The 16,807-nt window shown below is 36.4% G+C and overlaps 1 protein-coding gene across 21 annotated transcripts in view; it reads right to left on the bottom strand.

Annotated features, from left to right (window-relative positions):
• Positions 1 to 9,035: 9,035 nt before the first annotated feature.
• LOC123519336 (cyclin-dependent kinase 14-like) overlaps positions 9,036 to 16,807 on the bottom strand; it is a 374,184-nt gene continuing 366,412 nt past the window's right edge. For all 21 annotated transcript variants that reach the window (XM_045280565.1, XM_045280567.1, XM_045280562.1 and 18 more), the window contains 7 exons: positions 16,304 to 16,395; positions 13,321 to 13,495; positions 12,517 to 12,703; positions 10,944 to 11,158; positions 10,361 to 10,522; positions 10,026 to 10,116; positions 9,036 to 9,606 (listed from right to left, as the gene is read on the bottom strand). In XM_045280565.1, coding sequence (XP_045136500.1) covers positions 9,503 to 9,606; positions 10,026 to 10,116; positions 10,361 to 10,522; positions 10,944 to 11,158; positions 12,517 to 12,703; positions 13,321 to 13,495; positions 16,304 to 16,395 — 1,026 coding nt within the window. In that variant the 3' untranslated portion in view covers positions 9,036 to 9,502. The remainder of the gene's footprint in view (positions 9,607 to 10,025; positions 10,117 to 10,360; positions 10,523 to 10,943; positions 11,159 to 12,516; positions 12,704 to 13,320; positions 13,496 to 16,303; positions 16,396 to 16,807) is intronic.

Below are 16,807 nucleotides of genomic sequence, written 5' to 3'. Positions count from 1 at the left end.
TCAGAAATACTGTATATTAAGATACATATTAATAAGAAGGAGTTAACAATCATTGGAACATATGTGCCACCCAAAACAAATTCATGAACCAATCAAGAATATAAAGACATGATAGATGACACAATAAGGAGTCTTGCAAGAATCATTAAAGAAGGGAGAAAAGTTATATTAGTAGGAGATTTCAACTGTAAGGAGGTGGACTGGGAAAATTATGAAAGGGGTATGGGGGAAGAAGCCTGGGGAGATAGATTCCTGAACCTAATGATAGATAATATGATGGTCCAAAGAGTAAAGGAAAACACAAGATTCAGAGGAAACGATGAGCCGGCGAGACTGGACCCAGTTTTTACAAGGGATATACAAATGAACGAGGATATAAGACATAAGTGCCCATTGGGAAAGAGTGACCATATAATATTAGAAATGGATATAGATGAGGGAAAGGAAGATAAAGACGAATCATACAAAGGAGACCGATTAGATTACAGAAAGGCTGATATTGAGAACTTCAAGAGCTATTTTAAACAAGATCTGGAAATGGAGTAAAAAATGGGAGATGGAATTCAATGTGGACAAAAGGCATGTCATGGAAATGGGAAAAAGTGAAAGACGACCAGTGGGAATCTATAAGATGGAAGATGGAGTAGAACTAGAAAAAGTAAAGAAGGAAAAGGACTTGGGAGTGACGATGGAAGAAAACAATCAACCGGTAAGCCATATTGATAGAATTTTCAGAGAGACATAATTTGCTAAGGAATATTGGATTAGCATTTCACTATATGGACAAAGAAATGATGAAGAAATTGATAAGTACTAAAATGAGACCTAAGGAAATTGGAAAGACTACAAAAAATGGCTACAAGAATGGTTCCAGAATTTAAAGGGATGACATATGAGGAGAGACTAAAAGCTATGGATCTACCAACCCTGGAACAGAGAGGAGAGAGAGGGGATCTGATACAAGTTTATAAATTGATTAACGGAATGGATCAAGTGGATAATGAGAAACTAATCCTGAAAGAAGAATATGACATTAGAAGCACAAGATCGCATAGTAAGAAACTGAGGAAGGGAAGATGTCTGAGAGATGTTAAAAAATATAGTTTCCCACAAAGATGTGTTGAGACTTGAAACAGTTTGAGTGAGGAAGTGGTGTCAGCAATGAGTGTGCATATAGTTTTAAAGAGAAATTGGATAAGTGTAGATATGGAGACGGGGCCACACGAGCATAAAGCCCATATGCCAGGCCCTGTAAAACTACAACTTTCTGTTTGGTATGTCTTCCCTTCTTTAATTATTTTTTCAATTGTTTCCTTATTCTTTGTTTTGCTGTTTATAAACTTGTAGAAATGCTTTTATCCACTACATCTTTCTCAAAATTTCTTTCTTCTTCTCTCTTTACTTCATTTCTAGCATCTTTGTACTGCCGTCTGTTATAGTCATTTCCCTACTTTAAGAGTTTCTTCCATGCTTTATCTTTTGTCTTTTTTGCTTGTATACATCTAGCATTGTACCAAGCATGCATTTTTTTCTGAACTATAAAGAGGAACAAACATTTTTTACTCCTTCATTGTATTTCTGTAAGAATATATCATATTTCTCTTGTACAGTCTTTCTGCACATAATATTACTCCACTCAATATCTGCAAAATAAATTCTTAATTTTTGAAAATCTGCTTTTGCATAATTTAATCTCCTTTATAATCCTCTCTGTAACTTATCTCAGCTTCCTCCTTCATTTGCCTCTCTAATGTCACATGATCACTTTTTCCCATTGGACTAAAGTATTGTATGATTGGAGGGGACTCTGGTTTCTTTGTGAAAACTAGGTCAAGCAACGATGGTTTTTCTTTCCCCCCTGTACCTTGTTGATTCCTCTATCCACTGGTCCATTGTATTAACCATAGTCAACTGTAACACTTTCTTGCTCCACTGCCCAGCATTATCCATTACATCCATCTCTCTCAAGTTTATTTTTTTACAGTTAAAGTCTCCAACTAACAGTATTCTTCTATCTCTTCTTATCATGTTATCTAGGCACTTTATCACCTCTCATCATATCTTTATGCTCATGTGATCCCCATGTATTAGTCTTTGGTGGAACATATGTAACCATAATTTTTCTTTTCTTCAAATCTTCTGTTCTGATTGTTACTCCCATTACTTCCACTTTGTCCTCACCATATTGCACATCCTCCACACACATATTATCATGAACCATTATTAGCATCCCTCCTCCCCCTTTATCCTTCCTGTCCCTCCTCCAGGTATTATATTCCTCCTATTTAAAGTCGACATGGATTTCTTTTCTCAATTTTGTTTCAACGATGCACATTACATCTGGCTTTTTCTCTTTCAAATAATCCCGAACTTCCAATATGCTTGATAATAACCCATCGACGTATGTTAGTATAAGTCACTCTTATTTTATTGCCTCCTCCATGACCTCCTCTTTTTTCCTTAGGTATCACTTCTTTAGTCTCATATCCAGAACCCTCCAGTAAAAATTCTTCTCTATCTCTGTCCTTTTCTTGTTTTTTCCTTAGCTTCACTTCTTGACACTTTCTCTTTTCTCTTTCCTCTAAGTTCATATCTCTTTTTATCCATATTTCTTTGTGATCTACATAATCGGCTAGCTTCCCTTTTCTAGCCATAATTTCCTCTACAGCCACTTGAGATCTCATTTTCACCTTCATTGGTCTCCTACCCCCTTCATTATATCTTCCCAGCCTAATCACTTCATCCACCTCCTGGTCAAATTCTTGTGTGCTGTCTTGCACTCATTTGATAACAGTTTTGGCCATTTCCCTTTCTTCACGTTCTCTTGTGAATTTATTTGTATTTTTCTTTTCCCTCATCCCATAAATCACAAAACTTTTTTTTTTTTTTCTTGTCCAATGCATCCCGCACCAAATCTTCCTTTTCCTTGATAACTTCTATTACAGCGTCTTTCGTGTTCTGAATTTGTCTCCTTACCACTTCTGAAAATTTTACTTTTTCCTCTTCTTGCTCGTTTCCATTCATTTCTTAGTTCTTAGTGTGTGTACGGAGTAGTAGTAGAAGTAGTAGTGATAATAGCAGTAGCAGCAGGAGCAGCATCAGCAGCAGTGTAATTATCATTAATATGACTGTGTGTGGGGGGTGGGGGATGGGCTGCTCAACATTAGATTTCTCTCTCTCTCTCTCTCTCTCTCATTAACATGACACTAGAACCATGAAAATAGCCTTGAAAACTTGTCATTATTAAAGTGCTGTAATCTCAAACGTTTGACTCTCTCACCACAACTGTTTTCCAAGGTCACAGAGATGACAACTTGGCTTTCAAGAATGTTTCTCCTGTTAATAATGCAGAAATATTGTTAATCTGTCATTATCATCTTAGAAACACCCTTAAAAATACTTACAACTTTGACTATATACTCTACTGACGAACATCAGATATCCAATCCATCACTTTGGTGGAACTTGGCGGTTTAAGTGTGGCTTGACAATAGCAAAGCTAGCCAGGGTAGAAATCAATGACTTGCAAATGTGTTTTGGGAGGGAGTAACTATAGCAAACATGGCCAAGATGATTTAGTTGCATAAAAAAAAAAAAAAATATATATTATATATATATATATATATATATATATATATATATATATATATATATATATATATATATATATATATATATATATATATATATATATATATATACATACATACATACATATATATATATATATATATATATATATATATATATATATATATATATATATATATATATATATATATATATATATATATATTTTTATTTACAATATACATCATCACTGAAGGAGGCAACCAGCCAGCCAGGCAAAAAAAAAAAAAAAAAAAAAAAAAAAAAAAAAAAGCTGATAGCCTTGCGTACATGTGCATGTGTCTTCAACTGCTTTTTTTTTTTTTTTAAGTTATCCATAACTATTTTATGTTCTACTAGTTCCTCATTGAATAATAGATATATAAAATACTACCTATACATATTACTATGTTAGCACAGACAGAAAAATGGAGTATAAGAGACATGTTAAATTTCAAGTAGCACACATAGACTACAATACTCTGCCTTAACATGCATTGCATGTGGTCTCTAAATGTTTTGGAAATTAGCAAATAAAAAAATTCTACATGTTTGGCTGGCTATGTTGGTCTCATCCCTCATGTAACCCACACTATTAAAGGAATCAATGCCTATTAGCATACCATGTACATGTATAATTAACTCTTAATGATTATTGTGTCACTAAGTTCAAACCAGTTCAAACAAACTGATAATTTAATTTCATTGGAGGGGTTTGATCTGTAAATTTCCTCAAAAAGAATTATAATGGAATAAAAGGAGGCTGACCCATTATTATTATTATTAACCATACACATACTACACCTCCCTATAGCTATACAGCTATATTGTTACTTACCTTCAGTGATAATAACAGGAAGCCCCATATGGAGGCTGCATCATTTTTTTAATGGAAAATGCATTAAGACAAGAAAATCTCTACTTAGTAGAAATAATATTGAATTGGATCTCTCTCTTAAAATGAAAAAGAAAAACAAGAAAATAGATGTATGGGAATAGAGACAAACACATTATGTATTGCAGGCATTATTACTCTTGAATAAAGCTTTCTCACGATTTGGTGAGACATGATGACTGGTAATGGCAGGGAGGGGAGGGGAGGGAGGTGTGTGGCTGAGTGAGGGAGGGTTAGGAAGCACTCAGAAAACTACATATGCTTTTGATATTTTGAAAAGTCGTGTGCAGATACTTGTGTATCCTTGGCTACTCTGTTACATTCACATCCATACTCTGTGATCAGTCATGTCCAAGAGTGTAGAAAAATGAGAATGATACATGATTGAGGGTTTTGTACAGAGAGAAAAATTCACTCCTAAGAATTACAAACTGACATATTTTATTTCTTATCATTGGCATGAATAGCCACTTTTTACAAGCCCTGGGATTGTGAATATCTTATGATGCCTAATAATACCAACTTTCTCTTCATAAAATAAAGAACAACAGTTAACAATGCTAAAAGTACCACTGCATTTATTTTTCTTGATCAACCACCTTGAGGGATGTCAGTGTCAAGGCCCCACAACACACTATCAATGTATAAACAACTCTACACAGTCTGCTCTGTCTGGGGATTGTGTCACCAATCCAAATCATTACTTCAACTTAATCAGTAGTCCATGATACACTTAATTAATGGTTAAGCCAAGATGAAGGAAATGACAACATTGTAAACACAGAAAAGTGATGACAAAATAAACCAAGCAATCAAATGAAGCCCAAAAGCTATAGCACAAAATACAATGTCAGGAGCTAATGAAAAATGAAGTGATGAACTTCATGAGTATATAAGCTACTTTAAGTTCATCAAGTGAGATAACAAGTTACATAATTATTTTCAAAACAAGGTTTTAAAGACACACTATACAATGCTTTAACTTTTTACAAACTACATGAAGAGCAGCTGCATGAACTAGCAGCAAGAGCACCGGCAGCGGCAGCAGCAACAGCAGCAGCAGCAGCAGGGCAGACAGTCACCCCAGGAGGGTTGGTAGGCACCAGAGGCTCTCACACCCTTGAGCAACACATCTTGCTGACACCTACACTCAGAGTTGGTGGTCTTGAGACACACTCAGTGATGGCAGTACAGTACACAACAGAAAGAACAAGCCATACAGAAAGAGGCACAATATGTATTAAGTTTTATACTTAGTCCAAGCCTAACTTATAAAGTGACAGTGGTACAGTACCTGCTCTCCCTGGTCCATCTGGTACACTTTTTGCTTGGCCACACTTTTTGATTGTATGACAATATGATGCTATACAGATTCTAACAAATAAGATCAAAACTGTATGATGATGCCTAAACACTTAAAACAAATATTCCATGCATACAAAGTTCCAACTACTTCATATTTCCAAGAATGGGAAACCAATACTGAATGCACTGGACTGCATGTGGTTGAGTGTAGGCGTCCAGCACCCTCATGCCCAGGCCAACGGCAACACTCGCTGCCTGCACCACTCATCCACACACTTACAACAACATCAGACTTACAGGGGGTGGCACCATCCAGGCCTAACCTTAACCTGCTTCCCTGGCCTGTGCCAATCACCCCTCAGTCTGTGCAACACTCTCCACACTTTGTCTGTTGGCCCCGGTATGATGAGCCCATTATGTGTTTCACACCCAAACCTGTCACAGGAGGAGGTACTGGCTGACTCAGGGACTCTTCTTGACCACTTCCAATGTGAATGTGAGTAAAAAAGTTTAAATATCTAATATCTTTGAACAGATTTACAGGGCTATGAACAATAGAGTATTATGCCGTGTGCATCAATAACTTTATCCCAGTATACGTTGTGTTGAATACATTATCACAGTTTCGATAGCAATTAGTGTATTGTACACAAAAAATGTGCAAAAAAAGTGGAGCTACTGTGCATATCAAGGAACACACTTGCATTTGTATCAAAATGAAGCTGTGAACATTTTTGGCTCAGGAACAGATGCATATGTGTTCAGAGAAATTTTCTTTATTACCATATTGAAAATACTGCATAGTGCTTCAGCAAAACTGTGGATCATTATAGTTCACTACTGGTCATGAGAGCAAAGTGAATAATAACAATTGAAACCATATAATGGTTGAATATGTAAATCATGTAAGTGCAGTTTGCTTCACTGTTCATACGAGTACTAAACAAGTGTGAAGACTTAGTTCAGTGTAGAATCAGAACATAGATGCAGTGTATTAGTGAAGACTTAGATCTGTATTTGGAGACATCTTGTTCTCTCATCAAGACTGTTTTCAAAGGCCATGAAGATGATTAGTTAGGTTATAATTGGTGTCTTTTTTCCACTACAGTCATGAAAATACCTTCCACAAGAGCCTGATGAATGGAATGAAGACAAGATGCCACAATGCTTGGGAATACAGATCCAGTGGTGGTAATGTAAGCAGAACAATTTTGTGATGCTTCCTGAACACATACTTGTTCCCCAAAAAATGCTGCAGTTGTGAGTTAGTGTTGCTGAATGTTGATGCCACTTGATTAATGTAAAAAAAAATGACAAAAGCTCCATACAGGCCATAGACTTAACTTATGTCTGAAATGAACGTATAAAAAAATTGGAAGTCATTGCTGTTGCATAGTTTTGCAATATACTGTTGATTTGTTAACAGATGAGTGTGTGACAACTTCATGCATCAAACATAAATAAGAATATGGCCAAAACAGTAACAGCAATAATAGCTTTTTGAGCATTATTAAAATTTTGTTAGATATCTTGCAACTCTTATTTCATGTAAAAAACATAATCTATACAATACAGTAATGCTCTTTAAAGCTCCACACACTACCAAAAGGCTTAGAGTTGTGAAGTTTTCACACATTCCAACACTGTCTTATCTACATAGACTTTATCATACTTGTTCTTTAAATTGAAATCTACAAATGACAGCCATTTAAAACTCTGAATCTATTACTATTACTGTATTTACATCTACAATCCTACTTCTAATAAAAAAATCAATTAAATCTACATTTCTACATCTACATCTAACATACATCTTCTCTATAATTTAGTTCTCAATCACTGCGACAGATGACAACTTGCCCATTATAGTGAATCTTATTAGGTCACTGCTAAGGTTCACTGGGGATTATAAATGTAGAGATGAACAAATACAACTTAAAGTATACATGATGGCTGAATATTAAAAATAAAAGAATAGAGTCTTAAGCAGGTGGTAGTTTTGGTTGTTATCCTTAAATAAGCAGGAAGGTCTATAACAATAAAAAAAAAAAAAAAAAAAAAAAAAAAAAAAGGCCAACCATTACCTGAGCAGTTTACATAAAAGATTTATCATGTAACTTCTTCAGAGATTAATACAAGAGCTCTATTGAGAAAAAAAACAAAACATGGATGAATGATACATCAGAATATAAATCACATTAAAACATGACAGCGATAAAATGAAACATATATTAAAATTTTTACTTACCGCTATTAAAAAGTTTGCTGTTATAAAGAAGAAAATAGTATACATTGGTTTCAGTTATGTGGCTACAATTGATTAATGTTTCACTTCATTGCATGTTTACTATATCAAAATATTTCAGTGAAAATTTGTATAGAAAAAGAGACTACTATTTTTATCAATAATTGGGATGTTGTGTGATGCTGATTTTAACTCACAAAATACTATCTGCCACATGGACAGACGAGAAGCTGATCAGTATTGCACACTGAGCTTTCCTTCATTAAACAGTAATTTCTTTGTAGCATGTCCCTTTAATGCTGATTCAATGAGGATTTCTCAGTCACATCATTGCTGAAGGCATGCACTACAAATTGATGGAATGAGTTTATGAAGGTAAAGATCTTTGTGTTTTACCATGTTAAGATGGTCTGCTCTTGAGAATAATGTTTGAGGGATGTAGTACAAATGTGTAATACTTTCTGGCATGTGTCCAATAGTAACAGTATTCATCATTTGTAGGTATACATTCTCACTGACTCATTATACACCCTCATTCTGTGGAATGTTTTATGAACCTTAATAATTTTGTTCTGTTTTACGTAGAGGTGGTGACTGCACCTGTCACTCAAAGGAAGGACGTATGTCAAAATGTATTATGTGATGCCACAGTGGAGAGAGAGAGAGAGAGAGAGAGAGAGAGAGAGAGAGAGAGAGAGAGAGAGAGAGAGAGAGAGAGAGAGAGAGAGAGAGAGAGAGAGAGAGATATTATATATATATATATATATATATATATATATATATATATATATATATATATATATATATATATATATATATATATATATATATATATATATATATATATATATATATATATATATATAGTCTTTAAGTTTCAGTTAACCTTGCTAAGATTCATTACAGTGTCAGCTGCCTCTCCCAATACAAAAATGTTTTCTTGCACTACCAAAAAAATTATTCATAGACTCCATGAGAGAATTCGAGCATGTGAGCTTTATTTCTTTGAATTTCTCTAAATACATATAATATCTGACTACAAACCTATAAATCAAGCTATTATCTCAAATACTTTTATAAAACAGAACAGCCATACAGTTACACCTTCACCTTGGTGGTCAAATCAACGCAAAACATCACCATTGGAAATACATATGAAAATATCTCAAAATGTGCATGGGATATTGAGTCTGACTTTGAGGTAAGATAATGACTATTAAAAATACTTTCCTTTCTGGTGGCATTCTTTAAATATGTATTAAAAGTTATATAGAACTTCATCACTCTCTTGACTTCTCCCCTAAACAAAGTTCTGTACAGGCAAATATGCATTGAGTGCAGTCACCGCTTTAACTTGCAAAAATAGGTCTTTAGATTATGGTAGTTTAGGTAAAGGTGTACATGATGCTGTTCCTATAACTAAATTTTGGTAAGGGACTAATCAGCAACTAGACCAACTTTCTGATCTCTCTGGCGGCCTGTATGACTGAGGTGGGGTAGTTCCTCAGCTCCTGTGCTAACCTCACGCCGCCCACCGAGAATATTGATTGATCTGCAGGAGAGCGAGACACCAACAAATCAAGTCATTCTAGTATCAATATAACCAATGTCTACAATTTATAAAGCTTTGACAGAAAAAAATTGTAAGTGCATTAATCATAACTGCAAAGATTGCTTACACTGCCAAGGAAAGACACCACTTCAGTCAAATGTAAAACCATATGATTGCTTTCAGATATTTTTGGCTTTGTCATTACAGTAAATAATACACATACAGTACATTAATGATCATGTGGGAGTACTATAGATTTCCACACATAAATGACTTGTATAAAAATCAATAATTCAATATTCAAAATAATGCATTGCAAGCTTGACTCAATCCTGTAAAATAATTTAAATAAATAAAAGTGATTTCTTCAGCATGTTAATGATATTGCTCTCAATGAAAAGCAGAGGCTTGGTGCTTACCTGCATCTAATTCATATATTTGTTGTGGAAGATCATCAAAATAAGTGTGTCTGAGGGCTGCCTCTGAGGATATTCTCTTGTTGGGTTGTATCTGAAATAAAAGTATGTATGTAGAATGTATATTCAATAATGTGATTGTAACATATATGGAAAAAATAAATAATTTCTCAACATAAGAGCAAATACATACAAAGAAAGTAAAAAAAAAAAAAAAGAACAATCATATCAGTTTAAAAAAGTTCCAACACACACACACACACACACACACACACACACACACACACACACACACACACACACACACACACCAAGTATTCAGACATGGTGCCACACACCTGTAGGAACTGCGTGGCGAGGGACTCAGCGTGGGGAATGTCGTTGAGTCTTGGGAACACATTGGCCAGCCTGCGGGGCCGGTGCAAGACCAGGCGGTGAGGCTTGTAGTTAGGCAGCTGTGTCACCCCTGTCCACGTCTCTTCCGTTGGGGTTCCAACAACCTTAAAAGAAATTCTTATTTCAACAATATGTTTTCATAACTTTACTTAAAATTTCCAACACTGTTACACTGAGAAGTGACTGGGAGTATGCAAGCATCAAGAATTATTTCAGGACTTCATGGTTGCCATGGTCTGGTGTGTGAGGCACTGTCCTGTCACGAGTGTGATCCCTCCTGACTTCAGCCTCTCAGGATTAAAGATCAATTTCTCAGTGTTTCTAAGTGGTAAGATCAGCAGTAAGAAATATATAAGTATGTACTGTAGTTAATTTTTCAAGCTATTGCCGAATGGCATGACATCTGCTGCAGCCAATACAAATGTGATATGATGTATATAACACATCAATTCTTTGTACATTATCCTATGTAGTAGATGTGTTATGTTATTTACAAGAGTTTTTTAAGATCCACATAAGAAATACCTTAAATATCTTATCTAGCTGGTCCTGTATATCTCTGACTCCTGGAAATGCTGGCACTCCAGTGATCATCTCAGTGAAGATACAGCCTACGCCCCACATGTCCAGGGAAGTGGAGTAGTCTGTGGAGCCCAGGAGCACGTCTGGGGGCCGGTACCACAGTGTCACCACTTCATGAGAGTAGGTGTGGGAAGGGACAGACTTGGCTCGTGCGAGACCTGAAAATTATGGCTAGATTTCAGTTGCTATTCACAACAACCATCAATAAAGCAACATTTAGAACAGGCAGCTTTTGCTATGACACATGGCATGGTGGGTAGTGGTGAGTAGTTAAGATGATGGTGGTGATATGTGGGATCAGGGGCAAGGTGATGGATGGGATGGAGATGAGAGGTGATGATGACTGATGATAGTGTGACAAATGATAGCACTATGACTGTAAGGAGAACTACATTCTCTGTTACCAATCACTGAATAAAAATTATCTATTATATATATAGAGAGGAGCTTGACTGGAGAATGAACTCAGATCTCAAAGGCTAGAAGGATAAGTTTTATAATCTAGATTTCTAAATTCAAGAGCAGTGGTTCCCAACCTGTGGTATGCGTACTACTTAGTGGTGCGTGAAGACCTTCTAGGTGGTACATGAACACTTTTGGGATCATATGTGATTTTTATTTAAACCAAATTAGTTAATTTCTCAGAAAAATTATTATTGCCTTACACAAGAAAGCTGTCATTAATCAGCTGTTGGAGAAGAAACAGATGCATCCCTTCCATTAATTAAATTGCGTTGTGTTCCTTGTTAGTTCATTTGTTTGTTCTATTTATGAATAGACTGATATTTGCTGGAAATACATTTTTCCTGGAATCAGGTGGTATATGGGGATTATATGGATCTGCAAGTGGTTACTTGCTCAGGAAAAGGTTAGGAACTGTTCTAGAGGTTTTAAACCAGGGTTTCTCAACCAAGGTTCCTCAGAACCCTAAGGTTCCACAAAAGGTCCCTAAGGGTTCCACAAGAATAAGTGAGATAAGCTAATGCACTTTTTAACTTTTTATTTAATTTCATATACGTAATATAACTAAACACACAATAAATTATTGGTTATTGTAATATTATAATATATTATTTTTCCTTAAACCAGTTATACTTATATCATGATATTTGTCATGTGAAATATGATGAAAACAAAATGAGAAATACATGGTACATAATTTTGTTTTTGTGTAGGGGTTCCTTGAGACATTAATTTACTTTAAGGGTTGCACAAGGGTAAAAAAAAAAAAAAAAAAAAAAAAAAAAAAAAAAAGTTCAGAAATGCTGCTCTAAACAATATCGTGTTGATACACAATGTAAAGTACAGAAACAATCAATCAACACAAAGATTATGCCAAGACTCGTTATGCCTCAAAGTAAAAGAAAAAAAAAAGAAGAAAAGAAGAAGAAAGACGAAGATGATGAAGACAAAGAAAGGAAAGAAAAACAGGGTTTAGTTTTGATAGAGTGTAACTCACTACTGAAAAAAAAAAAAAAAAAAAAAAAAAAAAAATGCGGAAAGATAAACAGCTCACCAAAGTCTGCTATTTTCAGTTCGCCAATCTCGGAGATGAGGAGGTTCTGCGGCTTGATATCCCTGTGCAGGATGCGACGGCGGTGACAATAAGACAAGCCCCGAAGGAGTTGGAAGAGCAATAACTTGACGTTCCTGGGATGCAGACCCCCGCCATGCTTTTCGAGGTACTGCGACAAATCCGTGTGCTGGAAAAGAAAGAACATAATTGACTTATTCATCCGCTAAGGATAAATTCACAAGCTTTTCTTTATTTTGGAAACACAGATCAGTTTAGCGTTTTTAAAATAGTGTTCATGACCATATTTCTGGAGTTTAATTCACCTAAGAATCAAATGAAGAGTGGTTGTGGAATATCATTTTAAACCTCTTAATTTTGTTTACACTAAATTTGTACTGGTAGACTCAGTCACGCACACGACGGAAAGATGAAGTCTATGTAGAAAATGAACGATTGTGATGTATGAATGCTTTAAAAACTACAATGAATGAATTAATAAAATTGCTGATAGATTAATTAAAGAAATATAAATAGAACACTTATGAACACAGAAACCAACCGTTAAAAGGACGCGACAAGAAACCCAGTAAGAGGAAAGATAATACAGAAGCACTGTTTTCCAGACAGGAGCAGACGAAAGGAATGCATCACCAGAGGAAGTTGGGTTTGCGTAAAACAAACATAATATATTCAGGAAAAAGAGAAAATAATTTGACTATAAAAATGTGAGCTTGAGTCAGTACGGTAAGATGCACATACGTTAACATGAACAGGCAAACAAACACACAGGCAGGCTTCACTCACCACATACTCGAAGACAAAGGTGAGCGTCTCTCTCGTGTGGATGATGTCGTGGAGGGTGACGATGTTGGCGTGTTTGAGCTGCTTCAGGAGAGACGCCTCCCGAATGGCAGTGAAAGGCGCGCCCTCCTCCTCTTGTAACCGTATCTCCTTCAGCGCCACCACCTGGTTCGTCAGGCTGCGAGAGAAGGATGGCGGTCTTTGAACACTGTTGCCACTGAGCCACTCACACTTACACTCACGTATATCGTGACTCGTGCCGAAGATGTTGCAAAGATCGTAAGTGTTTCTGATACTCAATAACATTAAGTTTACTTCATTAATATACAAATCACTATGAAGACCCTTGTGTTCCGCCTGTACGTATTGTAGGATCATTGCAGCTAACCACAGCTTCCCCTCACGACACCAAAACCTCCCTACAGTAGGCAAATGTATTGAGAGAGAAAAAAAAAAAAAGCCATGCAAGATCAATAATTTAGATTTTACCTCCATTTCATGACGCTCTAGCCTCCCCAGGATACGCGAACCATTCTAAACTATTCTTAACTGAAATCAAAGGATAAATAAAACCAGGCAAGGCTCGACTCTTCCTCTTCCGTTTTCTTACGAGGGAAAGGAGCTCATTAAGATTCTACCGACGTGGGGAGCAGATAAGAGGCGGCGAGGGTTACCAACAGGAGTGTACACAGAAGCTAATATCGCCTCCTACACTATTAAGATATATATACTGGTAAATAGAAATAGTATATGAAAAGGACTTTCGAAGATTTAAAACATAAAAGAAAAAAAAAATAGAATTAAGAACACAAAACTGAGACTGTTGATGAGGAATAAAGGAAAAGAAAAACAAAAGATGAGAGTCGCAGAGGAAGATACAAGGGGACACAAGCTTCCGGAATGGGAGTCGTATATGGCGCCCGCACCTCACTCTAGTCTAGGGAAATATTAAAGCGAAGAAGAAGAAAAAAAAAGATAAATAAGAAAATAAATAAACAAATGAAAGTTCGTCATGGTAGAGTAAGTTAGTAAAGACAATACTGTACTACTTAATTATACAGATCATGATAAGTAAGAACAGAAAAGACAGGAAAAGGAAATAAGAAAATTGTCGGTGAGGTTACTTGAATTCAAAGACAAGAGAATTAGTTTCTTGGCCATAAATTTTGATAGCTAACACTGGTCCTTTCACGCCAGCCTCAGGACACTCGTACAACCAACAATAGTGTGATTATACGAAGAATCTATTAAATGTTAGTTGTGTCTTGATAAATTATTCCGAACATATGAGTATAACATATTCCGTAGGGAGAAGAGGAGGAGCAGGAAGGTTTGTTGACATGGTGATGACTGACAGGCAGAAGACACACGGACTGACGCAAGGAGGGGCACCACACACATACATACGAATTTCTATTTCCGTCTGTAAACACTAGGACCGCATTCTTAGATATGTCGGCGCCTCACATATTCACATATTCTTGGCACTCTTATGGAGGGAATGCTTTCTAGAAATGGTTTGACAAGAACTGCGCATCGTTAATAGGAAGACAATAAAAACGGGGAAACCGGCCGATCATTTGGGTGGCTTTGAAAATGATTCTTTACGAGAGCGTTAAAGATAATGAGAGATATTCCTTCATGATGTTATCGTTAGTTTACCCCTTGTCTTTAATATACTTCTCCAGAGCAGTCTTTTACACTTCCTTTGTCTCAGCTTTACCCGTGTATTCTTTTATGTATCTTCAAGCCACAAGCAACACTAATTCTGGTATTCTTTCTCTCTCTGCCGACCTTCATGCCATTAACCTCTTCAGTACCATGAGACGTTTTCATATTTATTTTGCTTACTTATCATATGGTGATTTTACACAGCTTCAGAAACTTATGTGAGGATTAAAATAGTGAAGACTCTGTGCATTAATCTTCTTACCTCCATAGACCCTTCCTAATGTAAATAAAATCGTCTAATCACACCCAAACCTCATGGGAAAAATGCGTCCCAGTGCTGAAGGGGTTAATGCGTCACTTATTCGCTCTTCCTTCGCCTAAACTTAGAATACACGTCACATAAATTCACTCATTCAAATCTTCCACTTATTTTAATTTATTTGATTGCGTTTCGTTCTTTTCCGAAGCTAAACGTGGAAGACGTGAAATTCATTCTCCTCACTTTATTTTTTCACTTATTTTTTGGATTGGTATTTTGCTCCGGAGTATTTCAGGAATAATCCCGCGAAATATATGGGAGGCATTTCAAGAGAGAGAGAGAGAGAGAGAGAGAGAGAGAGAGAGAGAGAGAGAGAGAGAGAGAGAGAGAGAGAGTGTTAAAGGCGTTGTAGGCTGACCGACTGTCTCTCTCTCTCTCTCTCTCTCTCTCTCTCTCTCTCTCTCTCTCTCTCATTAGGCAGCTCTCAGTTAATATTATACTTTCTTTATCAGATTCCTTGCTCCTCCCTGCCTTCATTTCCTCTCCCGTCTTCTCATTCTTTATTAACTTTATAAGACTTTACTTGGATACACTAATGCATATAACAGACTCTCTCTCTCTCTCTCTCTCTCTCTCTCTCTCTCTCTCTCTCTGCAAGGTAACTTCTTCACATTCTCACTCAGGATATCAATATTCAAGAAAAATATAAAACAAAGCGTAAGAAACTATATATATATATATATATATATATATATATATATATATATATATATATATATATATATATATATATATATATATATATATATATATATATATATATATATATATATATATATATATATATATATATATATATATATATAGAGAGAGAGAGAGAGAGAGAGAGAGAGAGAGAGAGAGAGAGAGAGAGAGAGAGAGAGAGAGAGAGAGAGAGAGAGAGAGAGAGAGAGAGAGAGAGAGAGAGAGAATCTTCAACAACGTCCTCTAGTTCAAGAAAAAACTAAGACGCCGGTGTTTCAGAATACAGGCCACACTCTCCGCAGCGACACTCACTTGCTGTAGCCTTTGTACACAGTGGCGTAAGAACCCTCGCCTAGCTGGTCCAACTTCATGTAGGCTTCTGTCCTCCCGAACGGCGAGTCACCCTGGAAAGAAAGCGACAATGTGTGAGTTACGTCCGTATTGTGGGTTAGTCAGTAGCTAGTGTCTGTACGACAACGTGCAGCCTGGCATCATCTTACGCCAGGCTACACGGTAGGAGCTTCCCGCGCTAGCTAGGGGAGAGACGCGCTGTACACCCTCTTCTGTATTTGGGGAAATATACCGGACTTCTGTTACTCGTGTGTTTCCCTCGCACCTCTATCACTCCCAAAGAACCTTCTACAGTGGCTAGACCACAAGAACAAACATGGCGCAGTGAGTATCGAGTGATATGTGCTGTCGAGTGTCTTGGTGAAGCCGGTAGCGTCTGTGTACCCCAGCCCGCCACTTGGATCTACACTCCAGGACCTCTACAGTCTACCCAGCGACTACAGTGGACCTACAGTGACTTGTGGA

Source organism: Portunus trituberculatus, chromosome 45 (assembly GCF_017591435.1).
Source record: "Portunus trituberculatus isolate SZX2019 chromosome 45, ASM1759143v1, whole genome shotgun sequence".
NCBI classification, from domain to species: domain Eukaryota; kingdom Metazoa; phylum Arthropoda; class Malacostraca; order Decapoda; family Portunidae; genus Portunus; species Portunus trituberculatus.
Note: the sequence above shows the minus strand (reverse complement) of the source record. Positions and strands in the feature narration are given on the sequence as shown.